Source organism: Muscardinus avellanarius (genome assembly GCF_963383645.1).
Source record: "Muscardinus avellanarius genome assembly, chromosome: 5".
NCBI classification, from domain to species: Eukaryota; Metazoa; Chordata; class Mammalia; order Rodentia; family Gliridae; genus Muscardinus; species Muscardinus avellanarius.
In genome coordinates, this window is record NC_137790.1 from 81,222,887 (window position 1) to 81,246,057 (window position 23,171).

Here is a 23,171-nt window from a genome sequence, read left to right on the forward strand (position 1 = left end):
CAAGCATGTTCCTGCACTGAACTCCAGTTTTTCCTACAGCATGTATTGCCCTGGGCAGGAGTAAATAGATGCCTTATTTCTGAATTATGCCTTTTTCATAGTTATTTTGGATACCCCACTTGGCTTCTCATTTCTGATTAGGACCTGGATATGATGTATTTGTGATCCCCCGTTTCACAACTCCATAGTTCAAGATCCAGTCCCCGCCTAATGTTATTCTTGGCTCAGACCCTTAGGAATTCAGTTTCTGCACAATATCCTGGGCTTTTGCTGTTTCCAGGAGGGGACTTTAAACAAATATGAAGCTAAGTGGAGACCTAAGAGTTCATTATTTATTAAATGAAAGTGCTATTTTTCTCATGTGTAAATGACAACAGAGTAGTTATACGTGGTTGACATGTGTTTTTTATGATAGTGAATAAGGCTTGCTCAAATCAACAGCTTGGCAGCACAAGCAGGAGGAAACATTGTGTGGCATTGAAAGAAGGACTGAACCAGCCACCAGGAGCCCATTGTTCTAACTGAGTGCCTGGATCTGTGGCTAACTTCCTATGACATTGGGAACAATTATTTCATTATCATAGACTTTTCTTGTTACTTTGTTAAATAAAGGCAGCAAATTGAGCCATCACTAAGCAACGTTACATTTGTCCACACATTAACAATTTTCTATAATGTCACTACATTATATATATATATATATATATATATATAATATAAAATTTAAACTTTACGAAAAATGTCTTGCACAACTCTTATTATAAGGTTTGAAATCTTATAGAATCTGCGCCTTTTGGTTTCAAATACCTTATTATCTAGGAATAATCCCCTGTTTATTAATATTAGACTTGATCTAGGAATTAAAGCCTTAGGATTATTTTGAAAAGTTTAGTTTAAAAAATAACTAATAAAATATGTGCCAAAATACAAGCCTCTTCTAAACCTTTAACCTAGTCCTAGTAGAAAATCAGAAATTAGTTTTCTTTTGCTATGGTTTGGATATCTTTTAAAAGTATCCCACCAAAAGTTCATATGTTGAACATGTAGTCATTAAAATTGTGACATTGGGAGGTGGTGGGACCTTTAAGAGGACAGACACCTGGATTGGTTTAATCATTTAGTTAATGTGAATTGTATGGCTGAAATATGCATGCATCATTATATTATTCTTACTTTGATTCTTTGGAAAGATACTAAGAAGTGGTCTAGCTGGGTTATATGGTGGCTCCATTTCTAGTTTTTTGAGAAATATTCATATATTATTATTATTATTATTATTATTAGCACATTGTAATCATACTTCTTAATGGGGTACAAGATGGCAGAGACATCTGTGCACACATCACTCATTTAGCCTTTCCCCAGTTCCCACCCCATTCCCTTCCCCTCCCCCTCCCTCCTTCTCATGTTTGGCTTAGTGAGTGACTTTGATATGTTTGTGAGTGCACATCATGTACATTAGGGATTTTCCCTCTTGCCTTATTTATCACCCTGAACTGTTAGGGCTCCAGTTAGAGCACCTTACTTGCTCCTCTATGGGAGAAAACTCCATACTTATCTGTAAAGTGGTTATGCCAATTTACAATCCCACCAATGTATTTTTTTCCACATTAACACTGGCATTTATTATTATTTGTATTCGTGTGTGTGTGTGTGTGTGTGTTGTGTGCTCAGGACTGAAGCCAGGGCATTCTATCCCCAAGTTATGCTCTTCAGCCCCATTTCATTTTGTATTTGGAAACAGGATCTCCCTAAGTTGATACAAGCCTCACTGAGTGGCTGATGCTAGCTTCAAACCTGTGATTCTCTTTATTTGTATTCTTAATGATTGCCATTCTAACTGGAGTTAGAGGAAACTCGGTGTATTTTTGGTTTGCATTTCCCTGATTGCTATGGATACAGAACATTTTTCCTTACACCTCTTGGCTATTTGTATTTCTTCTCTGAAAAAATATCTATCTGGTTTGTTTGTTTATTTGTTTGTTTGTTTGGTGGTACTGGGGTTCCTGGAAGCCCTTCTATCTCCAGGCTACACTCCCAGACCTATTTCATACTTTTTTATTTTTGGAAACAGGATCTCTTAAGCCAGCGGGGCTGGCTTCAAACTAGCACGATCCTCCTGTCTCCGCCTCCCAAGCACAGGGATTACAAGCCTGTGCCACGATGCCCAGCATCTATCTAGTTTAATTGGGGCACTCTATTACTGAGTTACATCACTAGCCCTTTATATTTTTTATTTTGAGACAGGATCTTTCTAAGTTTCACCAGCTGTCCTTGAACTTGTGAACCTCCTACCTCAGCATCCTGAGTAGCTAGGATTACAGGCATGTGCCACCATGGCTGGATTCACCAACTTTTTTCTTAGCCATTTTTGATCATAGTAGGCATGTAGTCATTCATGTCATTTGTTTCTCTGATACCTAAGCCAGTTAGTTTACTTGAAACTAAGAGTACACTGAGAAATCATATTTTTAGTTTTAACATAAAATCCATACTAGTGTATTGTTTTTGGTGCATTATAATCACACTTCCTCATGCAGTTCAGGGAGGTGGAGGCATACCTGCATTCAGAACTTTTGGAGGTCTCCTCCAGTTCCCACACCACATCCTCTTCCTTTCTTTCTTCCTGTGCTCAACACAATGATTATCTTTGATGAGTTTGTGTATGCACAAACATCTGACTCTTCATTTTTTATTATTAAATCTCACTTAGCATAATATTCTCTAGTTCCATCCATTTCCCTGGAAATGATGTACTTTTTTCTTTATGGCTGAATAGAATTCCATCCTGTTTATAGCCCATCATTTTGTAATCCACTCATCTGTTGATGGACATCTCGGCTGGTTCCATACTTTGGCGATTATGAATTATGCAGCTATAACATAGATATGCATGTGTTGCTATGGTAGTCTGGTTTCAATTCCTTGGGGTAGATATCCAGTAGTGGTATAGCTGAGTCACAGGATAGGTTCATTCCCATTCTCCTGAGGACCCACCACACTGTTTTCTAAAGTGTTCGCACTAATTTGCAATCCCATCAACAATGTGTCAGAGTTCCTACTTCTCAGTATTGTTGTTCTAAAGTCTATAGCCACCTTCCCATTTCCACTTTCTTAGTTTCATTTCTTCTATCAGTAATGTTAGAGCCATTTAAAATCAAAGGTGTCCCTTAGAGTGTCTAATAATAAAGACCTTTATCAGCATCCCAGGTATGTATCACTTAGCTTTCTACAAAAGAAGCCAGAACAATGTGAGAGTGTCCTCTACAAGGACATAGTTTTGACCAGATTTCTATCTACATATTCACCATTAACTTAATTCCAGGTTTAAATGCATTCAGTAATCAGGGCTCAGGCTGAAACTGTTCCAGGATACATGAAGAAGACTGTGACTACTCTGAATGTGTTTGACATGTGGGACTCTTTTTTTTTTTTTTTTGGTGGTGGTAATGGGGATGGAACCCTTCTACCTCCAGGCTACACTCCCAGACCTATTTTATATTTTTTATTTGGAAACAGGGTCTCTTAAGCCAGCGAGGCTGGCTTCAAACCTGCGTGAACCTCCTGTCTCTGACTCCCAAGAGCGGGGATTACAAGCGTGTGCCACCACGCCTGGCTGTGGCTAAAGATTTTTATCACAGTTTTTCTTCTGCTCATTTGTCATATTAAGAGATGATTTTATTATACTGATTGTAAAATCTCATTATAAGTCACTGAACAAGAAACAGTGAACCTGAGAGGTTGTAAAGAAATAAATATGAGTTCAGCACTGACTCAGAACATTTTCATGTATCTCGGAATTAATCGTGTAAACTTTTTGCTTTCCTACTTAACCAAATAGTGGGTCTGAGGTAGAGGATCTGGAGGTTTCTTCTTGGACTGAAATTCTGATTCTGTGTACTGAGAATTCTTCAATGTAATTATAGTATTCCTTCTACTACTTATTCCTAAAGTTTTGGTATCCAAGATTCTGATGACTGGAGACTACATCATTTCAAATAAATTATGGGCAAAGTTGCTGACATTAGCTAAGCAAGAGGATAACAGACTGATGAGTTTATGGAACACGTTTCAGCTGTATAATAAATTTTGTATATACACAGTAGTCCTTTCAAAAACATATGGTATGCCTGTGTTTGTCATGTTTGTATTTGGCTTTGATTCCCAAGGATAAATCCTAGTGCTATATGTACATGCTAACGGGCCTCAAAAAGGAGAAATGGACAAGAAATTCTTCAATGGTGGAGTCAGAGTTTGTAATTGGCCAGTCTTCTGTGATTTCATCCCAGTCAGTGACTCCCCTTAGCAGTGGTTTTCTCTGGAGTTATGATTAGTTAGAAATGGAATCCTGTTTCTCAGTTTTGTACAATGAACCTTTATACTAATGTGGCTGGAAAACCTACAGTCACCTATCACATGTTCTTAACCAAGGACTTATATTCCAAGCTCACTGGACTTCTGCATTTCCTGATTCACTTTTTAACCTTTCTCTTCTTTTTGCATTTCCTTTTATTCTTCAGGATGTTTTCACCCCAGAATGCAAATTTAAGGAATCTGTGTTTGAAAACTACTACGTGATTTATTCTTCCACACTGTACCGCCAGCAAGAATCAGGCCGAGCATGGTTTCTGGGACTCAATAAAGAAGGTCAGATTATGAAGGGGAACAGAGTGAAGAAAACCAAGCCCTCATCACATTTTGTACCCAAACCTATTGAAGGTAATGAAACCAACTTCTCTCCTTCTTTGGACCTGAGTCTGTGTGTTGACAACAGTTCTGCTTCTTGTTCCCTTACTCTGTGGGATTTGCCTGCAAAGCAATAGATCAGAACAAAGTTTCCAAAAACACAATAGCACCTATTTCTATAAAAAAGAACTAGAAAAAAAAATGAGGAGAACTCTGTTGCAAACACGTGGAATTTAGAAAAACATGTATGTGTGAAAGTTAAAGCTAGAAAATTTCTGAAAATAGAAAAATAGTATTTACCATTTGGAACATACTTTTCTTTGTTGAACACAGTAATTTAATTTATCAAGATACAACTTTGAAAACTCAATAATATTAATGTGCTTCAAAGTTTGCAAAAGTATTTTAGAACTATGTTTATATACTAATCTCTACATTTATGTGAACAAATCTACCAACATGGTACATTAAACTTTGTATGATTTTAAGGGAAGAAAACAACGATACACTATTTTTTTTGATCAGCATTACACTTTATTCTTCTCAGTTAAGGTTTTAACCTTTCCTTCTTTGACCAGTTATCATTTAATATAGTGTTCACTTATTTCAAATTGAACAATGGTTTTAATCCACTTTGGGCAATTGTGTTGTTCCCTCAAAAGTTCCTTAACACCAGGCATAGTGGCACACACCTGTTATCCCAGTACTTGGGAAGCTGAGGTAAGAGGATCACGGGTTCAAGGCCAGCCTCCACAACTTAGAAAGACTCTTAGAAACCTAGTGAGACCTTGTTTAAAAACAACAACAAACAAACAAACAAATAAATAAATAAATAAGCTGTGTGTGGTGTTGCATGGCTGTAATCCCAGTTCTTGAAAGGCTGAAACCAGAGGATCACAGGTTCGAGGACAGCCTTAGCAAGTAGTGAGACTTTCATCAACCTAGCAAGACCTGGTTTCCAAATAAGAAATAAAATTGGGCTGGGGATATATATCAGAGGTAGAATGCCTCTGGGTTCAATGCCCAGTACCATAAAATAAAATAAAATAAAATAAAATAAAATAAAATGTAAAGTACTGAGAGAATAGCATGGAGGTAGATGCCCCTGGGTTCAATGCCCAGTACCACAAAATAAAATAAAATAAAACAAAACATAAAGGACTGAGAGTGTAGCATGGAGGTAGAATGCTCCTGGTTTCAATCATCAGTATCACAAAGCAAAGCAAAGCAAAATAATAATAATAATAATAATAATAATAAATAATAATAATAATAATAATAATAATAATAATAAAAACAAAAAAAATTTCCTTAACTAGGAAGTACCAACTGGATGACCACATTTGCTGAATTCAGTCAAATTTCTAATATAGGGTAAATGAGCAGTTATAGTCTGAGTATATATCAACATAACATTCTTCTTTGAAGTCACATTCTAATCACTTAAAACATTGACTCAGCCTCTGTTTAAATAAAGAGAAAAATGAGACAGTGCATCATGGCTCTGTGGATTAGTCCCCTAAGCTATCACATAAGGCATGGTCAATAGGCCAATATATGCAATGCTTGCTCAAAATATAGAGTACATATGACTGCAACAGTCAACAGACCCCCATTGGCACTGCATTCAAAGCGCTAAGTAGAATGTGACATTCAAGGATTTTTGTCCTTCTCAAAGCTCTCCTTACACCTGCATCTTTAGCGCCTTTCCTTGCCATCCATCTTCACTATTATGGGCCTCACACTGTCCGCCCACTGCCCAGGGTCCAGCCACACATCTCATCAATAGAAAAATGTGAAGTTAACACTTGTGAATAATTATGTCAAGACTCACTAGTTCTGTCTTCTTCTCATTGTATCTATTTCACGCTTGTAGAACTGATCTCATTATATTAAATATATCTATTGCCCCTCTGTCTCCTCTTATTCATTGTTAGGTCACCCTTTGAGTGAATAGAACATTTTTTTTTCTCTTAATCCTTATAACTCCCTATGTTTGTGTAATATCTGGCTTATTATAAGGAGATATCCATTATAAGTTGCCAGTTGAATAAGTGGACATGTCAATGAATAAATGAATGAATAGATAAGGAAGAAAGTAAAGCTATGTGCTATAGAGAACTTTGTAATATTCTTGGATATGTGAAATATGTTTACTAATAGCAAAGTGTATTGGAAATACAGTGTAATTAATGCTACAAGAATTGATATTGGGATATATAGAAAGAACTATTACTTTAACTGAAAGCAAATCATTGAGAATCTGATATTTAAATATATCTGTAGGGCAGGCCAGGACCCTATAATATGAGATGAGAGGAGGGATTAGCCAGACAAAAATATTTCAGGTGCAGTATGAGTTGTGAGTAAAGGCAGGAAATTGCCTGCTTTCCAGGGTTAAGCAGAGGGTAACTAAGAAGTAGATAATATTTCCATGGGGAGATATATTGATTCTCAAGAATGTGTTTTCACAAATGATGCTTTCAATTCCAGTATCATTTTTTATTTGTGCATTTAAGCTGCTATTTTTGTTCTTTCAAAAGTAGTACATGAGCCAGTCGTGGTGACACACTCTTGTAATCCCAATACTCGGGAGGCTGAGACAGGAGGATCCAGGTTTGACGACAGCCTCAGCTACTTAATGAAGCCCTTTGCAACTCAGTGAGATGCTGTTTCAAAATAAAGAATAAAAAATAGGACTGGGGCATAGCTCAGAGATAGAATGCCCCTGGATTACAACACTAGTATTGCCTAAAAAATAAAGTAGTACATGATCATTAACAATTTTGGGAAAACTCAGGAAAGCAAAAATGAAAAAATCTCGTATTTTAGTTATTCCTTATTTGGATAATGCATTTTATACTGAACCCCTTCATCATCCCTAGAAGGTGGAAACAGCTATAACCTACCTTCTTAATTACAGCTTCTATTTGCATTTTGGTTAATGAAGTTACCTCTTAGTTCTGATTCTGAATGACCATGCATACATATCCAAAAGAAATGTACACAATGACTACATTCCTAGTCCCTGAGCTGCTTTAACACTATGCTTATAGTTGCAACTCAGTAAAAATGTGAAAAGAAACAACCAGGCATTCTCAGCTGTGTAAGTTAGAATTCAGTGTTTTGCACAACATGAAACCCATGTCAATAGCAGTTTAGCCATAAAAGTTGTCTTTCTAGCCAGGTGTGGTGGTGCACATTTGTAATCCCTGTGCCTGGGAGGCTGAGACAGGAGGATCACACAGGTTCGAAGCCAGCCTCAGCTACTTAGTGAGGCTCTCAGCAACTTAGTGAGACCCTGTTTCCAAATAAAATATAAAATAGGTCTGGGAGTATATCCCAGAGGTAGAAAGACTTTGGGTTCCACCCCCAGTACCACCAAAAAAAAAAAAAATGTTGTCTTGCTAACCAAATCTAGAGACCTGCTGCTCAGGGACAGTACTGTGGTTTCTCAGATATCAGGGACCTTGGCTGCACCCAGTTTTTTGTTTTGTTTTGTTTTGGTTTTTTTGTGCCTCTCTACCTAGCATACTGGTCCTGGAACTGCCTTTACTCCCATGAAGCTCCAACATATTTATTGTCACCAGAGGGCAGAGGAGGAATGAAAGAAGAATCAAAAACCTGTGCCAATTTTCTTTTCAAGAGGGCCCCCAATAGTTGTCTTAAGATACTATATCCCACCAGCCACAACCTAGACGGGCAGTCACAATTAAGTGTTAGGGAGGCTAAGCATGTATACTTTATCCTGGATGGTGACATAACAAATACACACTCAGTTATTTGGGGACAATGACAGAATGGGATAACAATTTTTGCTTCAGTCTTGCATCTTCTTTACTTTCAGAATATCTCCGATTGCCATGTTGACATCTTTTAGTCAATTATTTTGAGTTTTGTTACTGATGCTTTATAATGATTTAATTTTTATTCTGGAAAAAATAGTCAATTCGAAATGAGGTTCACTAATACCTGGATGCACTCTCCAGGTTCTTTATCTCTTTCGTTGTGGTAATGAAAACTTAGATGTGACGTGTAAAAAGAATGTGCTAAGAATCACTTCTGAAGATGAAAGCAGCTTAATTGGTTTAAAACCAAAGACCTTTTAATCCCCTGTAAATATCTTTGCCTTTTGTCTCACAGTACAAGGCTCACTTGTTTGAACAATATTAGTGACCAATTATATAAATGCTTTCTGTATATAGGAACTCTTTTGTTTTTTGAGAAACTGGGGATTGAACCTAGGGGAATTCTACCCCTGAGCTGTACTCCCAGATCTATTTTTTATTATTTCTTTTGAAAAGGGGTCTCACAAAGTTGTGGAAGACTTTACAAGTTGCTGAGGCTGGCTGTGAACCTGTGATCCTTCTGTCTCAGCCTCCCAAGTAATAGAATTAACAAGTGTCCGCCACCACACAGGCACTAGGCACTCTTCTAAACATGCTTCAAATACTGTCTCATTTTTTATTCCATTTTTACAAGGTAGGTCCTAGTATTATCATTTACAAATGTTGGAGAATGAAGCAGAGACATTAAGTAATTTGTCCCAAATCATGAAGGTAGAAAGTAACAGAGCCAAAATTCAAGCCAGAGCATTCTATCTTGAGCAATGAAGTGTGTATCCTTCATGGAAACTGATAACATGGGCTTCGGTCTGGAGATCTGAGAGAGGCTGTGGTTGTATCCTAAATATAGGGCAAAAGGCCTGCAGCAAATGTCCTGGAATATATGTCTGTTAATTGTCTCTCTTCTTTTTAATCATGAATATACCTGCTCCTTAGAAATGATTGTTCTTACAGATTAATAAGGACCCCATGCTCTTATAATTGACCTGATATGCTTGAACTTGATTAGTTCTTTTATGTTTCATATGTGCTTTGATGTCACTATTATAATACAAAAATATGAACAAGCCCCAGCGATTCTCCATGCAGCTCTATTTTAAATAGTTAGGTTTCCAATATAGTGAAAGATACTTGAGGTATTATTAGGCTCTAGACTACCGTGCATGACAACATCTTCCCCCCCGCTGGGAACCTCCAACTCTTCTTACCACTGCTATTATTATTACTCTTATCTGTCTTACTACCTCTATATATAGTTTATCAATGTACCATTTGCTAGGCAGATTACATACTTTATTTCTATAAAACTTCACAACAGCCTTATGTTATTATCCTTATTTATTGATAAAAATGAATATTTAATTACTAACCTGTGTAGGATGACAGGTCTAGACAAACAAATCTGAGACTGCAATCCAGGAAGCCCATTGCCTGTTCCTGTGTGCCTAGCCTCTAAGCTACATTACCCTTCGATCTTAAATAAGCCTACGAATATGCAAGACTCAGAAAAGTCGGCACTAGCAATGCATAAATATTATACCATGACATGAATTGAACAGTAAGCTAGTTCTAAACCATACAGAATTGAGGCAGATATGCATGACTTGCATATTGGTGGATGATCAGAGTTAGTGAATAGAATTCTTTTTTTAAAAATTTTATTTTATTGGTGCACTGTATTCATACATCATAGTGGGATACAAACTTTTGTAGACATACATGCACACATCGCCCAGTCAGCCACCACCCGATCCCCACCCCATTCCCTCCCCATCCCTCCTTCCCATGCTTGGCTTAGTGGTTGACATCTAGTATTATAGTAATTTATCCAAAATTAAAAATGTTAATCTCACATAACAGTTTCATTTTTCTGATACCAAGCTTTTGATAACTTAAAGATAACATTTCAATATTTCTTTTTGCTTTCTTTCTTACCAGAGCATATTTTTTTCTGTTTTTTTAGGTGAAACTATCATATATTCATATATTTATTTTTCAGAAAAAAATCTATCCTAATATGGAATATGAATTCTAGATACCCAAAACGATCTTGAAAAAGAACAAAGCTAGAAGATATATATTTTCTGATTTCAAACCATATAAAGCTACAATAATTGAAACAGTGTAATACTGTTCTAAAGGCAGATATATAAACCATTGGAGTTAAATACAAGCCTAGAGCTAAATTCTTCCCTATATTGTCAAGTTATTTTTGACAAGGTTTCCACGAACATTTGGTGGTGGAAATAATAATCTTTTAATTAAATATTGTTGAAAAATAATAATTACATGGAAAAGAATAAAATTGGACCCTTACCTAATCCCACATACAAGTATTAACTCAAAATAGATAAAAGACCTAAATATAAATCTTAAGACTATAAACTTTTAGAAGAAAATCTGGGTCATAAAACCTCACAACATTGAAATTGGCAGTGATTTCTTGGTTATGATTTCAATGGCACAGGCAACAGAAGAATATACAAACTCCCTAAAAAAAAAAAAATATTGTATATCCAAAGACAATGTAAACAGAGTTAAAAGTTACTAATAGAATTGGATAAAATATTTCCAAATGCTATATCTGAAGGTATATTAATATTCCAACTAGAAATCCTAAAAATTAACAATTATAAAGGCAAACAATACCATTTAGAGATAGGTAAAAGACTAACATAAGTGATGAATCTCCACAGATAACCAATCTTAGTTGACTGTTGGATGGAAGCTCTTGTTTCTCTGGTTCTGGTGTGTGTTACCTATTTCTTCTGTGTAGTTAATCTCTTTGAGTATTTTCTCTAGCGCTGGTTTTGAAGACATAAATTCCTTCAGTTTCTGTTTGTCATGGAAGCTTCTTATTTCTCCATCTAATTTGATAGAAAGTTTTGCTGGGTAGGAAATTTTTGGCTGGAAGTTGTTTTCTTTCAGAGTTTGGAATATGTTACTCCAAGCCCTTCTGGCTCTCATGACTTGGTTTGGGAAGTCTGGAGTGATTCTAATTGGTTTGCCTCTGAATGTCACTTGGCCCTTTGTTTTTGTTGCCTTTAAGATTCTCTGCTTGGCTTCCACATTGGTCATTTTGACAATTATGTGGCGTGGGGATCCTCTTCTCCGATCCTGTCTAAAGGGAGTTCTATAACTTTCCTGGATCTGTGTATCAACCTCTTGCTCTATATTTGGAAAATTTTCTGCTATTACTTCCTTGAAGAGATTGTTGATCCCTTTGGTTTCACTTTCTTTTCCCTCCTCTATTCCAATTATTCTTAGGTTAGCTCTCTTAAGATGGGCCCATATTTCTTCCATGTCAGATTCCTGCTGTTGGATATTTTTTTCTAGATTAGAAACTATGCATTCATTTTTGGATTGCTTATCTTCTAAGAGCGAGATTCTGTTCTCCATGTGGTCTAATCGGTTGTTTGTGCTTTGAATTGAGGCCTTTACTTCATTAATTGCATCCTTTATCTCTTTTTGGCTCTCTCTGAGTTCTTTTCGAAGCACCTCTATTATTTCTACAGTTATTTTCCTGATTTGATCTTCTAGAAATCTCTGATTTTCTGTTTTATCAGGTTCTGATGTTGTGGGGTTGTGCGCATTCATTACTCCAGTGTTATTCCTCTTTCCCATGATTTCGGAGGTTTGTGCCTTCTCTGGGTTCTTCCCTTGGGTCACTATGGCTTCACTTAAGGTGCTCTGGATCTCGAGTCTGTAGTATCTCAGACCCCACTACTCCTTTACTGGGTTGTATCACAGAGTCTCCGACCCAGGGAGTCGATAGAGGCTGCTTTAAACTATGGGGGGGTGCCAGGTTGCACGTTTTCCTATGGTGTGATATCTCTGCCACCACCACTCCCTCACTGGGTCAAGTCCCAGGAGGTACAGTACTGGGATTTCTCCTCTGTGGCCCGCAATTTGACTCACTGTTCTTGAGTACGCAGATGTAGCTGTACTGGACTCGGTGAATTCACTGCTGCTGCCGCCGCCGGTGGCAATATGGCGCCTCTGCCACGCCCTCGGCCGTGAGGCTGGTGTATTTTTTCTTCTCTGGTTTTGATTTCCACTCTGAATCCCTGCAGCGTGTGCTGAGCTCGGCCACTGGGAGCTTTAAATGCTCTCTGCGCTGAAAGATCCCGCCCGGCTGTTGCGCAGCGGCTCACCTCGGCTTGCTGTAGCCGTCCGTTGAGTTCGCTGCTGCCGCTGGCAGTATGGCGCTGCTGCCGCGTCCTCGGGCGCGTGTGTCTCCTCTGTGGCCCTGAGCTCTGTTCTCAGTCCGCTTTCTCTCTGGAGCCTGGTGGTTTTTTTTGTTTTTCTGGTGATGGTGTTTTCTGGCTATGAAAGGCCCTCGTTTTGTGGTAATGGAGATTGGTTGTTAGCGGGGCTCTTAAGCCCCGCTTTTCTCGGTCGCCATCTTCCCGGAAGTCCCGTGAATGGAATTTTATGCTCAAACTAGACAAGAAATAATTAAGAATACATTCCTGTTATTTTCTCCTGATGAATTCTAACAGTCTTCATTTTCTACTGTATGAAAGAATTTAGATCAGATGATTCCTAAAATTCTTTGACAATGACATTTTGTGGCAGTCTCCATGAGCACTTTATTGTAAAACCATAGACTTACATATACAACAACCTGAACACATTTTCTTTATCAGTCATTTTATGAATAAAGTACAATTTTATGAGCTATGTATATAATGGATGACTTATTTATGTATTCTGGATAAGATTAGGGTGAAAGACATTCTAAGCTATAACATCTTTAAAGAAAGTTTTGGATAATATTCTTACTATAAACTAGTATATCTGGAAGACATTTTTAGAGAACAGAAAATAGTAGCTCCATAATAGGCTATTCATATTGCTGTTTAAACAAAAAATGTTATGGATTGTTTTATTTTAAACGTTCATAGAAACTATTATAAAAACATAAGCCCACTACTAATATTACCATTCCCCTTCCCCCAAAATAAAACAAAGGTTTTGATTTTGGATTTGAGGTTTGGGATTTTTTTCTTTTAAACATTTCTGCCTTTTTTTCCCAGTCCTGCTGGTGATTTCTTTTTGAATGTCAAGATTCCTAAAATTAAGCTATGCTGGTTCGAGAATCTTTAAATCCTACACAGATAGCATGATGATAATTACCCACCAGCCTGCTTCTCTTCACTCCTTTGCCCCTCATCCAGGGCTTAGCACACAGGAGGTGTTAATGAGAAGTTGCAGGGCATCTCTTGAGACAGCTGGATAGGCTTGATATTTAAGCCCATCACCATGTACACTGCACATCAACCTCCACATGCACGGTCCCCTCCCTTGGAATTTAAGACAACAGCACAAGCTTCATGATTCCCAGTTGTGCCCTTTCAAAGCATTGTTCACACCACAAAGAAGTGACTTTCCCAGATTTAAATTGTCTTGTGGGTGACCTCCCCTTGAACATCAGATGCAGCTGCCAAATGCTCTTCAACAAAGAACAAGGTACAATCTCCGCCTTTTCTCCTCCCTTCTCCTTACTCATTACTCAGCTCCTGCAGGTGGTTAAGTGTTCAGAATCAATTTCCTTCTCCCTGAAGAAAAACAAAACAAAACAAAACAAAACAAAAAACTCAGAGCACTTTTCAATGATTTACTCTTTCAGAGTCAGTACTATAGAAAGATGTTTCCAAAGTAAGATCAGTGTGTACAAATTGAAAGCCATATCTACAGAATTATTAAACTTTTGTGAGCTGACTTATTAAGTCTGAGTATGACCAAGGAATCTATATATTTAAAATAATTGTCCAAGAGATTCTGATGGAAACCTGAAACTTATTTTGAAAGGCTTATTTCAGTGAAATCTTTCCATAAGCAATTAAAATTTATTCAAATAATTATAACCAATGTACTGGATTAAACTCATACAATCCTATCTGACACCACAGAATTAAAATATTAAACATGTTTCATTAATAAATTTCTATTGTTGAGATAAGTGTGCTGGATTACTGATTAAATTATCCTATGCATTTCTAACTAATGTTACCCTTAGATCCAAGTATTTCTCAAGCTTCCACATATAAGTGAAAACATATATGTACTAGTATTTGAGATTGACTAATCACATTTAAGTGTAATAGTCTCAAGTTCCATCCATTTTTCTGCATATGGCATGATTTCATTCTTCGTTATGGTTGAGTAATATTAAGGAAAGGAGGAAGGAGGATGCCAACATAAAGAATGTAACAGTTGAAATAATACTACGAATGTACACACAATTACTAATTCCAACCTCAGAGACATGCAGGAGAAAGGGGAGGGACCCAGAGGGAAGGGTGCTACGAGTTGTGTGCATGTAATTTTCTGTCACTCTATACCTCGATATGATGGTAAAATTATAATAAACCAAATAATAAAACAATTACTCTATGCAGTTAGTAGAGGTAATGCCAATTATTTTACCAAACTGATGAGTGAGAGTAATCTAATAAACATCAGGTAACCAAGAATAAATTCTAGTCCTTCTGATCAAAGTTTTAGAAATTATTTGCTAAGTAATATTGAGGAAATTACATTCTTCAACCTCACTCTTCTTTGAAGATAAAGTCAATTATAGATTCCATCTGTTTCATAGAAATAAAAGAAAGATTAGACATTCTAAGAAGTTAAATTTCTCAAGAAAAGTTTGTAAGGTCAAATGCAAAGTGACTTCATTTTTACTCTTGTGAATGGGCATTGTCTTACTGTCTTATGTATTGGAGAAATGCTGTGGCATTGAATGAGGAAATAAAGGCAAATATATTGTATTTGGAGGTGAAAATAATTATCCCTTCAGTGACCACATAATAAGGCACCAAAAAAAAAAAAAACCCAAAACAAATCAAGAGTTCTGATGTCACAAAGCTCCAATAGGAGGACAATAATGGCAAATTTATTTTGATAATTTTACTTCAATTATCTCCAAAGAGAAATAATTTATGATTCCAATTTCTCTGTTAGACCAAACTATTCTAAAAGACAAAATCATAAAGAGCAAAACAAGTGCCTTTGATACTGCTGATTGTTCTAATCACAGAAAAGACATTAGCTGCACCTCTCTCCTCTGTCTTTTTTGTTTCTCATCTTTGCTGGCCAGTGACATCTTCCTCCCGTTTCCACTGTAACTCAATCAGCTTTTTGCTAGTCTCTGAATTAAATTTTTAATAAAACTCTTTTATCTCTTCCCTGCACATTCTTCAGCTATATATGTCTACCTCTCCTACACACAAATACTGTTTCTTCTGTTTTTCTACATGAAGATACAGATCTTTTTTGTTCACAACATGTCTTAGCTCTTTGTAATAAATATTTATCACACATTCCTTGGACATGTTGCTTCCAAAGCAACAGTTAAATTTCTCCTACAGTTCCAAAGGGATTCCATGTGACATTAATTACAGTGTGAAATTGCTTCATGTTAATTGTCCACACCCTTCTATGATCTGCCATTAAAACAATTAAATATCTTTAATGGTGCATTAACTAACAGAGCAATCTAACCTTTCCATTTCTTGGAAATTACAAAGGGCCAAAAAGTTCCATTAAATCATAGTAATAAAAAGATGAATCATATTCCATTCTTTTCTAATGGAAACCAGCAGATGATGTGGCTTCATTATTGTGTGCAATTTATGAATTTTATTCAAAACAGCCATTAGAATATCTTTGTTTGAAAACAGAACTTGTCAAGTAGCAGCCTCAGTGGCCCTTCACATGTGTTGTCCAACTCTCCACTACGGGGTAATGTTGACTTTTCAATGATTTGCACACACTTCTGCCTAGGACTCTGCTTTGAAGTAATCTGCCAAGAATCCAGTAGCAATTTAAAAGTAATAATTAACAGCAGCTTTATCCCCTTTTGTGTGACACCCTGTTATTTTTATCCTGCTTCCCTATCTAGAGTATCATTTGATAGTCACTAAAACTTTTGGAGTATGCAGGTTAATATTTATTGTCCTTATTTTAAACATGAGGAAAAATAATGCACTTAGGTCCATACAGCTAGAAAGAGGCAAAAACTATGCTAAAAGCTATTTTGTAAGTTAGATGGTATGTTTTCCTACTGAGAATGTCAGTGTGTGTGTGTGTGTGTGTGTGTGTGTGTGTGTGTGTGAGAGAGAGAGAGAGAGAGAGAAAGGAGACTATAATTGGCTTTGTCATTACATAAAATATTCATCTTATTTATATTTTATCAATTGTTTTGAGTGTCTATATAAATTAGGAGCTACAGAGGCAAGATATATATACACACATACACAAATAGTTTTTAGAAAGCAACAGGTGATTTTCATATAAGCAGTGATGCTAATCAGCTTTACAATTTGAGGAAGCATTAAGAATCACCTGGAGGGCTTGCTAAAGCATAAATTGGTAGGCCCCGTCTCCTGAGATTTTAATTTTTTAGGTCTGGGTTAGTCCTTTATTTTTATTGTTACTTCATGGTAGTTATGTCTAGAAAAGCATAAATTCAGTAAATACTAACAAACAAACAAAATATTACATTTTAAAATATCAGGAGATATTCTGAGAAAAACAACAGAGCTATTTTACATAGGGTGATCAAGATAAATCTCTTAGGAAAAATGATATGAATGAATCACACTTGAGCTTGCGTTTATTAAAGTTCCAGGTGCTACTTTTGCTGCCTGCAATCATGGAGTGACACTCTGAGAAACACTAAGTTCAGGAATCCTTAGATGCAGCAATCCTCAGATTCTCTTGTTTTCTAGGTTATAATTTGCCTTATATGTGTGTGGGGAAGGGAAGGGAATGTGGTTGACTTTGCTGGTTTATTTTCCTTCTTATTCTTATTCACTCCTATGAAGATATTTCATATTATTTATGAATTGTCAATGAAATATCCATGATAAATGCATCCAACGACAATGCATCCAACGACATAGTATTCATTGTAAAATCCTGTTATAGTCATCTATTCTATCTACATACTGGTACATTTTGGGGCACTCAGCACAAATTATTTATCCATTCTCTCTCTCTCTCTCTTTTTTTTTTTTTTTTTTTTTGCGGGTTTGAGGATAGAACCCAGGGGCATTTGACCTCCGAGATACACCCGTGCCCTATTTTTTATTCTTTATTTTGAAACAGGGTTTCACTAAGTTGCAGAGGGCCTCACTAAGTAGCTGAGGCTGTCCGCGAACCGGGATTCTCCGGTCTCAGCTTCCTAAATGCTGGGATTACAAATGTGCGCCACCACGCCCGGCTATCCATTCTCTTTTCAATGAGCGTTTTGATGCTTCCATCTTTTATGTATTGTGAGTAATGTTTCAATGAACACACATGTTTAGATATATGTCCAAATGCCTTCTTTCCTTCTTTGTTTTGCCCACATCCCCATTGTTGACTTTTAGTTAACTTTTTGTTTAATTTTTTGAAAAATTATCATTTCATTTTGCACACAGTGGCTGCATCACTTTATATCCAAAGGAACAATGCACATAAGTTCCGGTTTCTCCACATATTTACTAATAATTACTATTTTGTGTGTTTTTAATCTGATAATAGGCATACTGCAATTGCTTTCATTGTGTGTGCATGTGCGTGTGTGTGTGTGTGTGTGTGTGTGTGTGAGAGAGAGAGAGAGAGAGAGAGAGAGAGAGATATTTGGTTTGTGTGAGTTTGATTTCTGTCGACTGAGGGCATTCTAACATTGAGCTATACCCCAGCTCTTTTTATTTTTTATTTTGAAACACAGTATTGCTAAGTTACCATGCACTGGCCTTGAACCTGTGATCCTTCTGTTTCAGCCTCCCAATACTGGGATTACTGAAATGTACCACCAAACCTAATTGCCTTCATTACTCTTTCTTGATGATGTTAGGGACATCTTTCCATCTTCTAAGGTCTTCTTCAACTTTTTTTCTCAGTATATTTGGAAAACTTATCAAAGGAAAAACAAGCCAATTAAAATATTGATTAATGTATGGTCATATTAATTTATGCATTGTCTAACATAAATCATTTGTATTTTACTTATTTGATTAACTATAGCTTTTATGATTTCATTTGTAACTTTTGACTAGAATTTTGAAACCCACTGCTCAACATCTGATTTTAGGGAAATCACTTTAGTTTCTTTTATATTTAAATAATGAAGTTAATGTCTTTTTAATTTTAATTTTTTTTTTATTGGTGCACTGTTCTCATACATCTTCATGGGGTAAAAGATGGTAGAGGCATACATGCCCACATCACTCATTTAGCCCTTCCCCAATTCCCACCCCATTCCCTCTCCTCTCTCTCCTCGTGTTTGGCTTACTGATTGACTTGATATGTTTATGAATGTAAGTCATATACAATAGGGAATCTCTTACCTATGAAATTCACAAAGTTATTATAATGATGAAGTGAGAACCAATTTTACATGTCTTTGAATATTTCAAAATGCTAGATTTAAGGAGTTATTATCATGGTTGTTATGGTCACTTTGATTTACATTTTGTACTAGAATGCACTTTATCAAACACTTGTACATTTTGGTTTTGTCTTTATTTTCTTTCATCATTTATTGTGTACCATTCAGTATTGCATAGTCATAGAGTGTTAATACAACTATCAAAGGCAATTATGTTACAAAAGAAATGTTTTGTCCTTTCTTTCTTTGTATTCTAATTAGTTTCTGCCCTATGGATTACATCTTAGTTATGACTTCAGTTGAGGGTTATACACATGTATTTGTTACCTTTCCAAATTTGATGTATTACTAAATCCAAGGGCTTGTAAATAAGAACACAAATTAAATCCCAGAAAATTAAACTTATTCTATTGGTTTGATATAGATTTTGCTCTCTTCTCTGTTTTTCTCCCCCCCTTTCTTCTTCTTCTTCTTCTCCCTCTCTCTCTCTCTCTCTCTCTCTCTCTCTCTCTCTTCCTCCCTCCCTCCGTCTCTCTCTCTCTCTCTCTCTGAATGCAATTTCTGAATGTCCTTAGTTTGCTTTATCTAAAAATCCAGTTCTATTTGCAAACAGAAATATAAAAATTTAAATATTTATTTGATCTGTTGGGCAGGGAGAGTCAGTTTTTCATCAGTGAACTGGAAAATCAACCTATTATTCTTCATTTCCCAACTAAGATGTGAACTAGTTTCCTAAAACCCTGAATTTCATTACTCTGCTTTATGGAAATAATGAGAAGTTAGTGGCTCAATTGTCCTAGAAAAAGAGCAAATTACATATTTTGCCATGAAACTGGTGAATTTTGTTCTTCTTGAATCTGCAGAATTTCAGATATCAATTTGGAAACTTCCCTGTGATCTTGATCCAGGCATGGCTAACAGAGTTAAATTATTGATAAAGTTATCCGCATCAGTAAATATAAATTTAGCATTTTGTGTTATCACAACTGAAGTGTTTTCTGTGCAAGGGAGAAATAGTAAAAAATTAAAATAAAGACCCAAAAGAATGCCCTGGGAGGAATCAATGTCATAAGAAACTAAAAAGGGAAATTATAACTCTTAAGAATCTTATCGACAAAAATTATAAAATATATTTTTATGAAAACTAAAAAGTAACACTTTTGAAGCATTTCCAAGATGATGTTTAGTAAATATCTGGGTCAAACTATTTAGTATTTTATAAAAGACTCTTTATCCACTGAGATTCCGATTTAGTGATCTATGTTGGGGCTTGGATTGTGTGAGTTTTTCAGCTGATTAGGTGACAGTCAGGAAAACTACTTTAAATTCTATGAAATTTCCAGCTGAATCACCCATTATTTATTCTGAGTTTACCTCTGCATTAACCAGTTACACACAGACTTGACTCTATTTTGTACAACTAAAAGTATGCTCTAATTTTAGAAGTCTTAATATTATGTTCATAACAGAAATACAAGTAAGAGCCATTAGACTTAAGAAACTTCAAGATCCCAACTGACTCTCCCATAACTATCTTCTGATTTTGCAAAAATTAAATAAATAAAATAAAAAAACAAAAGACACAAAGTTGAATTACCTACTTGTGCCATTTGAAAATGTCAGGATCACCTCTCCAAGCTTGCCAACTCTGTATACTCTGTGATTCAGCCGAAGACACCTTGTCTTATGAGGATATTTGAAGGTCATTCAATGCAGTAACCGAAATTTTTAAAAAATCTTATTTACAAATATATATATGTGATAACTTTGCATAAGACATTTAATAAATATTTGCCTCCTCAATATTCTTAGGCATTTTTATGCTATTGTACGATAGATATTTCATCCTCATGAAAATTAACCATTTTTAAGTTATGAAAATGTGTGCAAGCATACAATGCTAGCAAGTGGCTGAGTGCGGTTTGTGATCCCGATGGTGTATACTTCAATCTTTCAAGCCCAAGGGAGGAAGCTGTTGTTGGAAATCATTCAAATAATTAAACCATTACAGTGATGATTGAATTGATAGATACTTAACCATTTGTTCCTAAATCAAGAGAGAAATAACTCCTGACGCTTAAGTGAAATACGTCTGATACAGTCACATTTCGCCAACAGACAGCAGTCTAATGACACTGAATTAATGCATTCAATATGATGAGTGACCCTGTCTTAGGAGAACAACTATGAATTGGAAAACATTGTTCTTTGTAAGCAATAATCCAGCAGCAGCCGTGATAATTCACAGATGATTGGACTTTAGAGCTAGACAAAGCAATAGAGGAGAGAGGGAACGTTTATATAGATGTGAACCGAAATCTCATGGTTACATAAATACACTCACTATTGATGAAAAACTAAAAAGCTGTATAGGGAGTCCTTTTAGGTGAAGGGAATCTGGGACAATCAGGGAAATTGATTCATCTTTTTTTCCTCTTCTCTGGCATCTCGCTCATTATCATTTTTTGCATAGATTGCCCTGAAAATTAAAACTAAAAATTCAGCTTGACACAATAATATCACAATTCTTATGGGAGGAGTAAAGTTTGGGAGCATGTCAGTAAATAGTGTTTTTCTTCACAAACTAAATTGCAGAGTAAGAGCCAAAAGCAAAATTGCTATTTCTACCTTTAAATGCTATGCCTCCAACTTCTCCTTAAACTCTGGATGAAAATCCTATTATATAGGTAAGGAGACTGTAGACTCAAACCTTATCTATCAGAAAACATAAACAACTCACATGTCTACAGTTCAAGAAGGCTTAAAAGGTTATGACTGATGATAGAACAGAAAAAGAACCATGTTTATCTACCAAGCATATTATCAAGTTAAAATTTTTTCAAAGTGGGAAGAAACACTGGTCATGAGAGTGAAGAATATTCTAAAATCAATTTTTTGTGAAGTTTGTTAAAGCAAAATTGATTTCTACAATCATAAATAATTGTTATGATTTTGCTTTCCAGTGTGTATGTACAGAGAACCATCACTACATGAAATTGGAGAAAAACAAGGCCGTTCGAGGAAAAGTTCTGGAACACCAACCATGAATGGAGGGAAAGTCGTGAATCAAGATTCAACATAGCTGAGAACTCTTCCCTTTTTCCCTTTCTCATCCCTTCCCTTTCCCTTCCCCTTCCTCTCCTTTCCCCATTTCCTTCTGATAAATCCACCCAAGGAGAGAAAAATAAAATGTCAACGCAGGACCTAGTAGCTAAGATTCTGCACTTAAATCTTCCTTTGTGTGGGACAAGAAAAGTGAACCAAAGCTTGCTTGTTGCAGTGTGGTAGAAAATTCACATGCACAAAGATGAGTATAAAAGCAAAGGAAAAATAAATCAGGACTCCACAAACATTATATTAAACTGTGTTGTTTTTAATAGCGGGCTAATTGTAATGAAGACATAACTATAACAAACATAAATAAAGTTATTACCTGAAAGAAAAGTACTTTGGAGAACTGAACTTACAAGTTGGTGTTAGACTCTAAATAGCTCAACTGTGGATAATGCTGTGATGTGTGGTTTTATTTAAGTTTGTATTTTTTTTTATTTTGGATATCTGGAATTGACACAATTACATCCTATTTCCCGGATTTTTTTTTAACCATGGAATTGAGCATAATGGCTATAAGGTTTATAGCCAGGAACTATTTAATATCAAAGAAAGTTAAAAATTATTTTATAAGCTATTAAGAGTTTTTGGCAGAAAAATAGTCTTGTGTTGAATCTAGTGGTACTAGTGATTTAATTCCTTTGTTAAAAAGAGTTACAGATTCTCCCAGAGACTCGTATTTCCATCAAATGTTATTAATATATAATCTCATTTTTGTTACTTAGAGAATAAAAGTATGTTCCTAATGCTGAGGTAACTTTGGGGAATGTTCTGTCATTGCTAAATCCAGGCAGTGAGGCCTAAGTTTCTTGCTCATACATTTGGTCTTAGTGTTTGCCTTGTGGACACCTTTGAGAGTATAGGTGCGTGTCTAGCAATCTTCAGTACTTGCCTGACAGGGGAGATACCATAATCATTAGAGTTTTATTCCACACCTTTCTGCAGGAAAGAAAGAAGACAAGTCTTTCATAAGGAAATAAGTCTGAAGAAATGGGTCAAGGCAAATCCTATTTACTTTTGTACCTTGTGGGAGTTTTGTGTATCTAGTGTTTTTCAAATTCTATGAGAAACTGGGAAGCATTGCTTTGAGATTTCTAACTTATCTATAAAGGCAATGGATAGTTTGTTGATATATATCCTCAGTT

General features: G+C 36.0%; 1 protein-coding gene across 1 annotated transcript in view; it reads left to right on the top strand.

Moving 5' to 3' along the window:
- LOC308263541 (fibroblast growth factor 12-like) overlaps window positions 1–21,997 on the top strand; it is a gene marked incomplete at both ends in the record, with an annotated part of 189,223 nt that extends 167,226 nt beyond the window's left edge. Inside the window, 2 exons of the mRNA XM_080696549.1 lie at window positions 4,521–4,719; window positions 21,879–21,997. Of these exons, the coding sequence (XP_080552675.1) occupies window positions 4,521–4,719; window positions 21,879–21,997 (318 nt within the window). The remainder of the gene's footprint in view (window positions 1–4,520; window positions 4,720–21,878) is intronic.
- Between the last annotated feature and the right edge of the window lie 1,174 nt (window positions 21,998–23,171).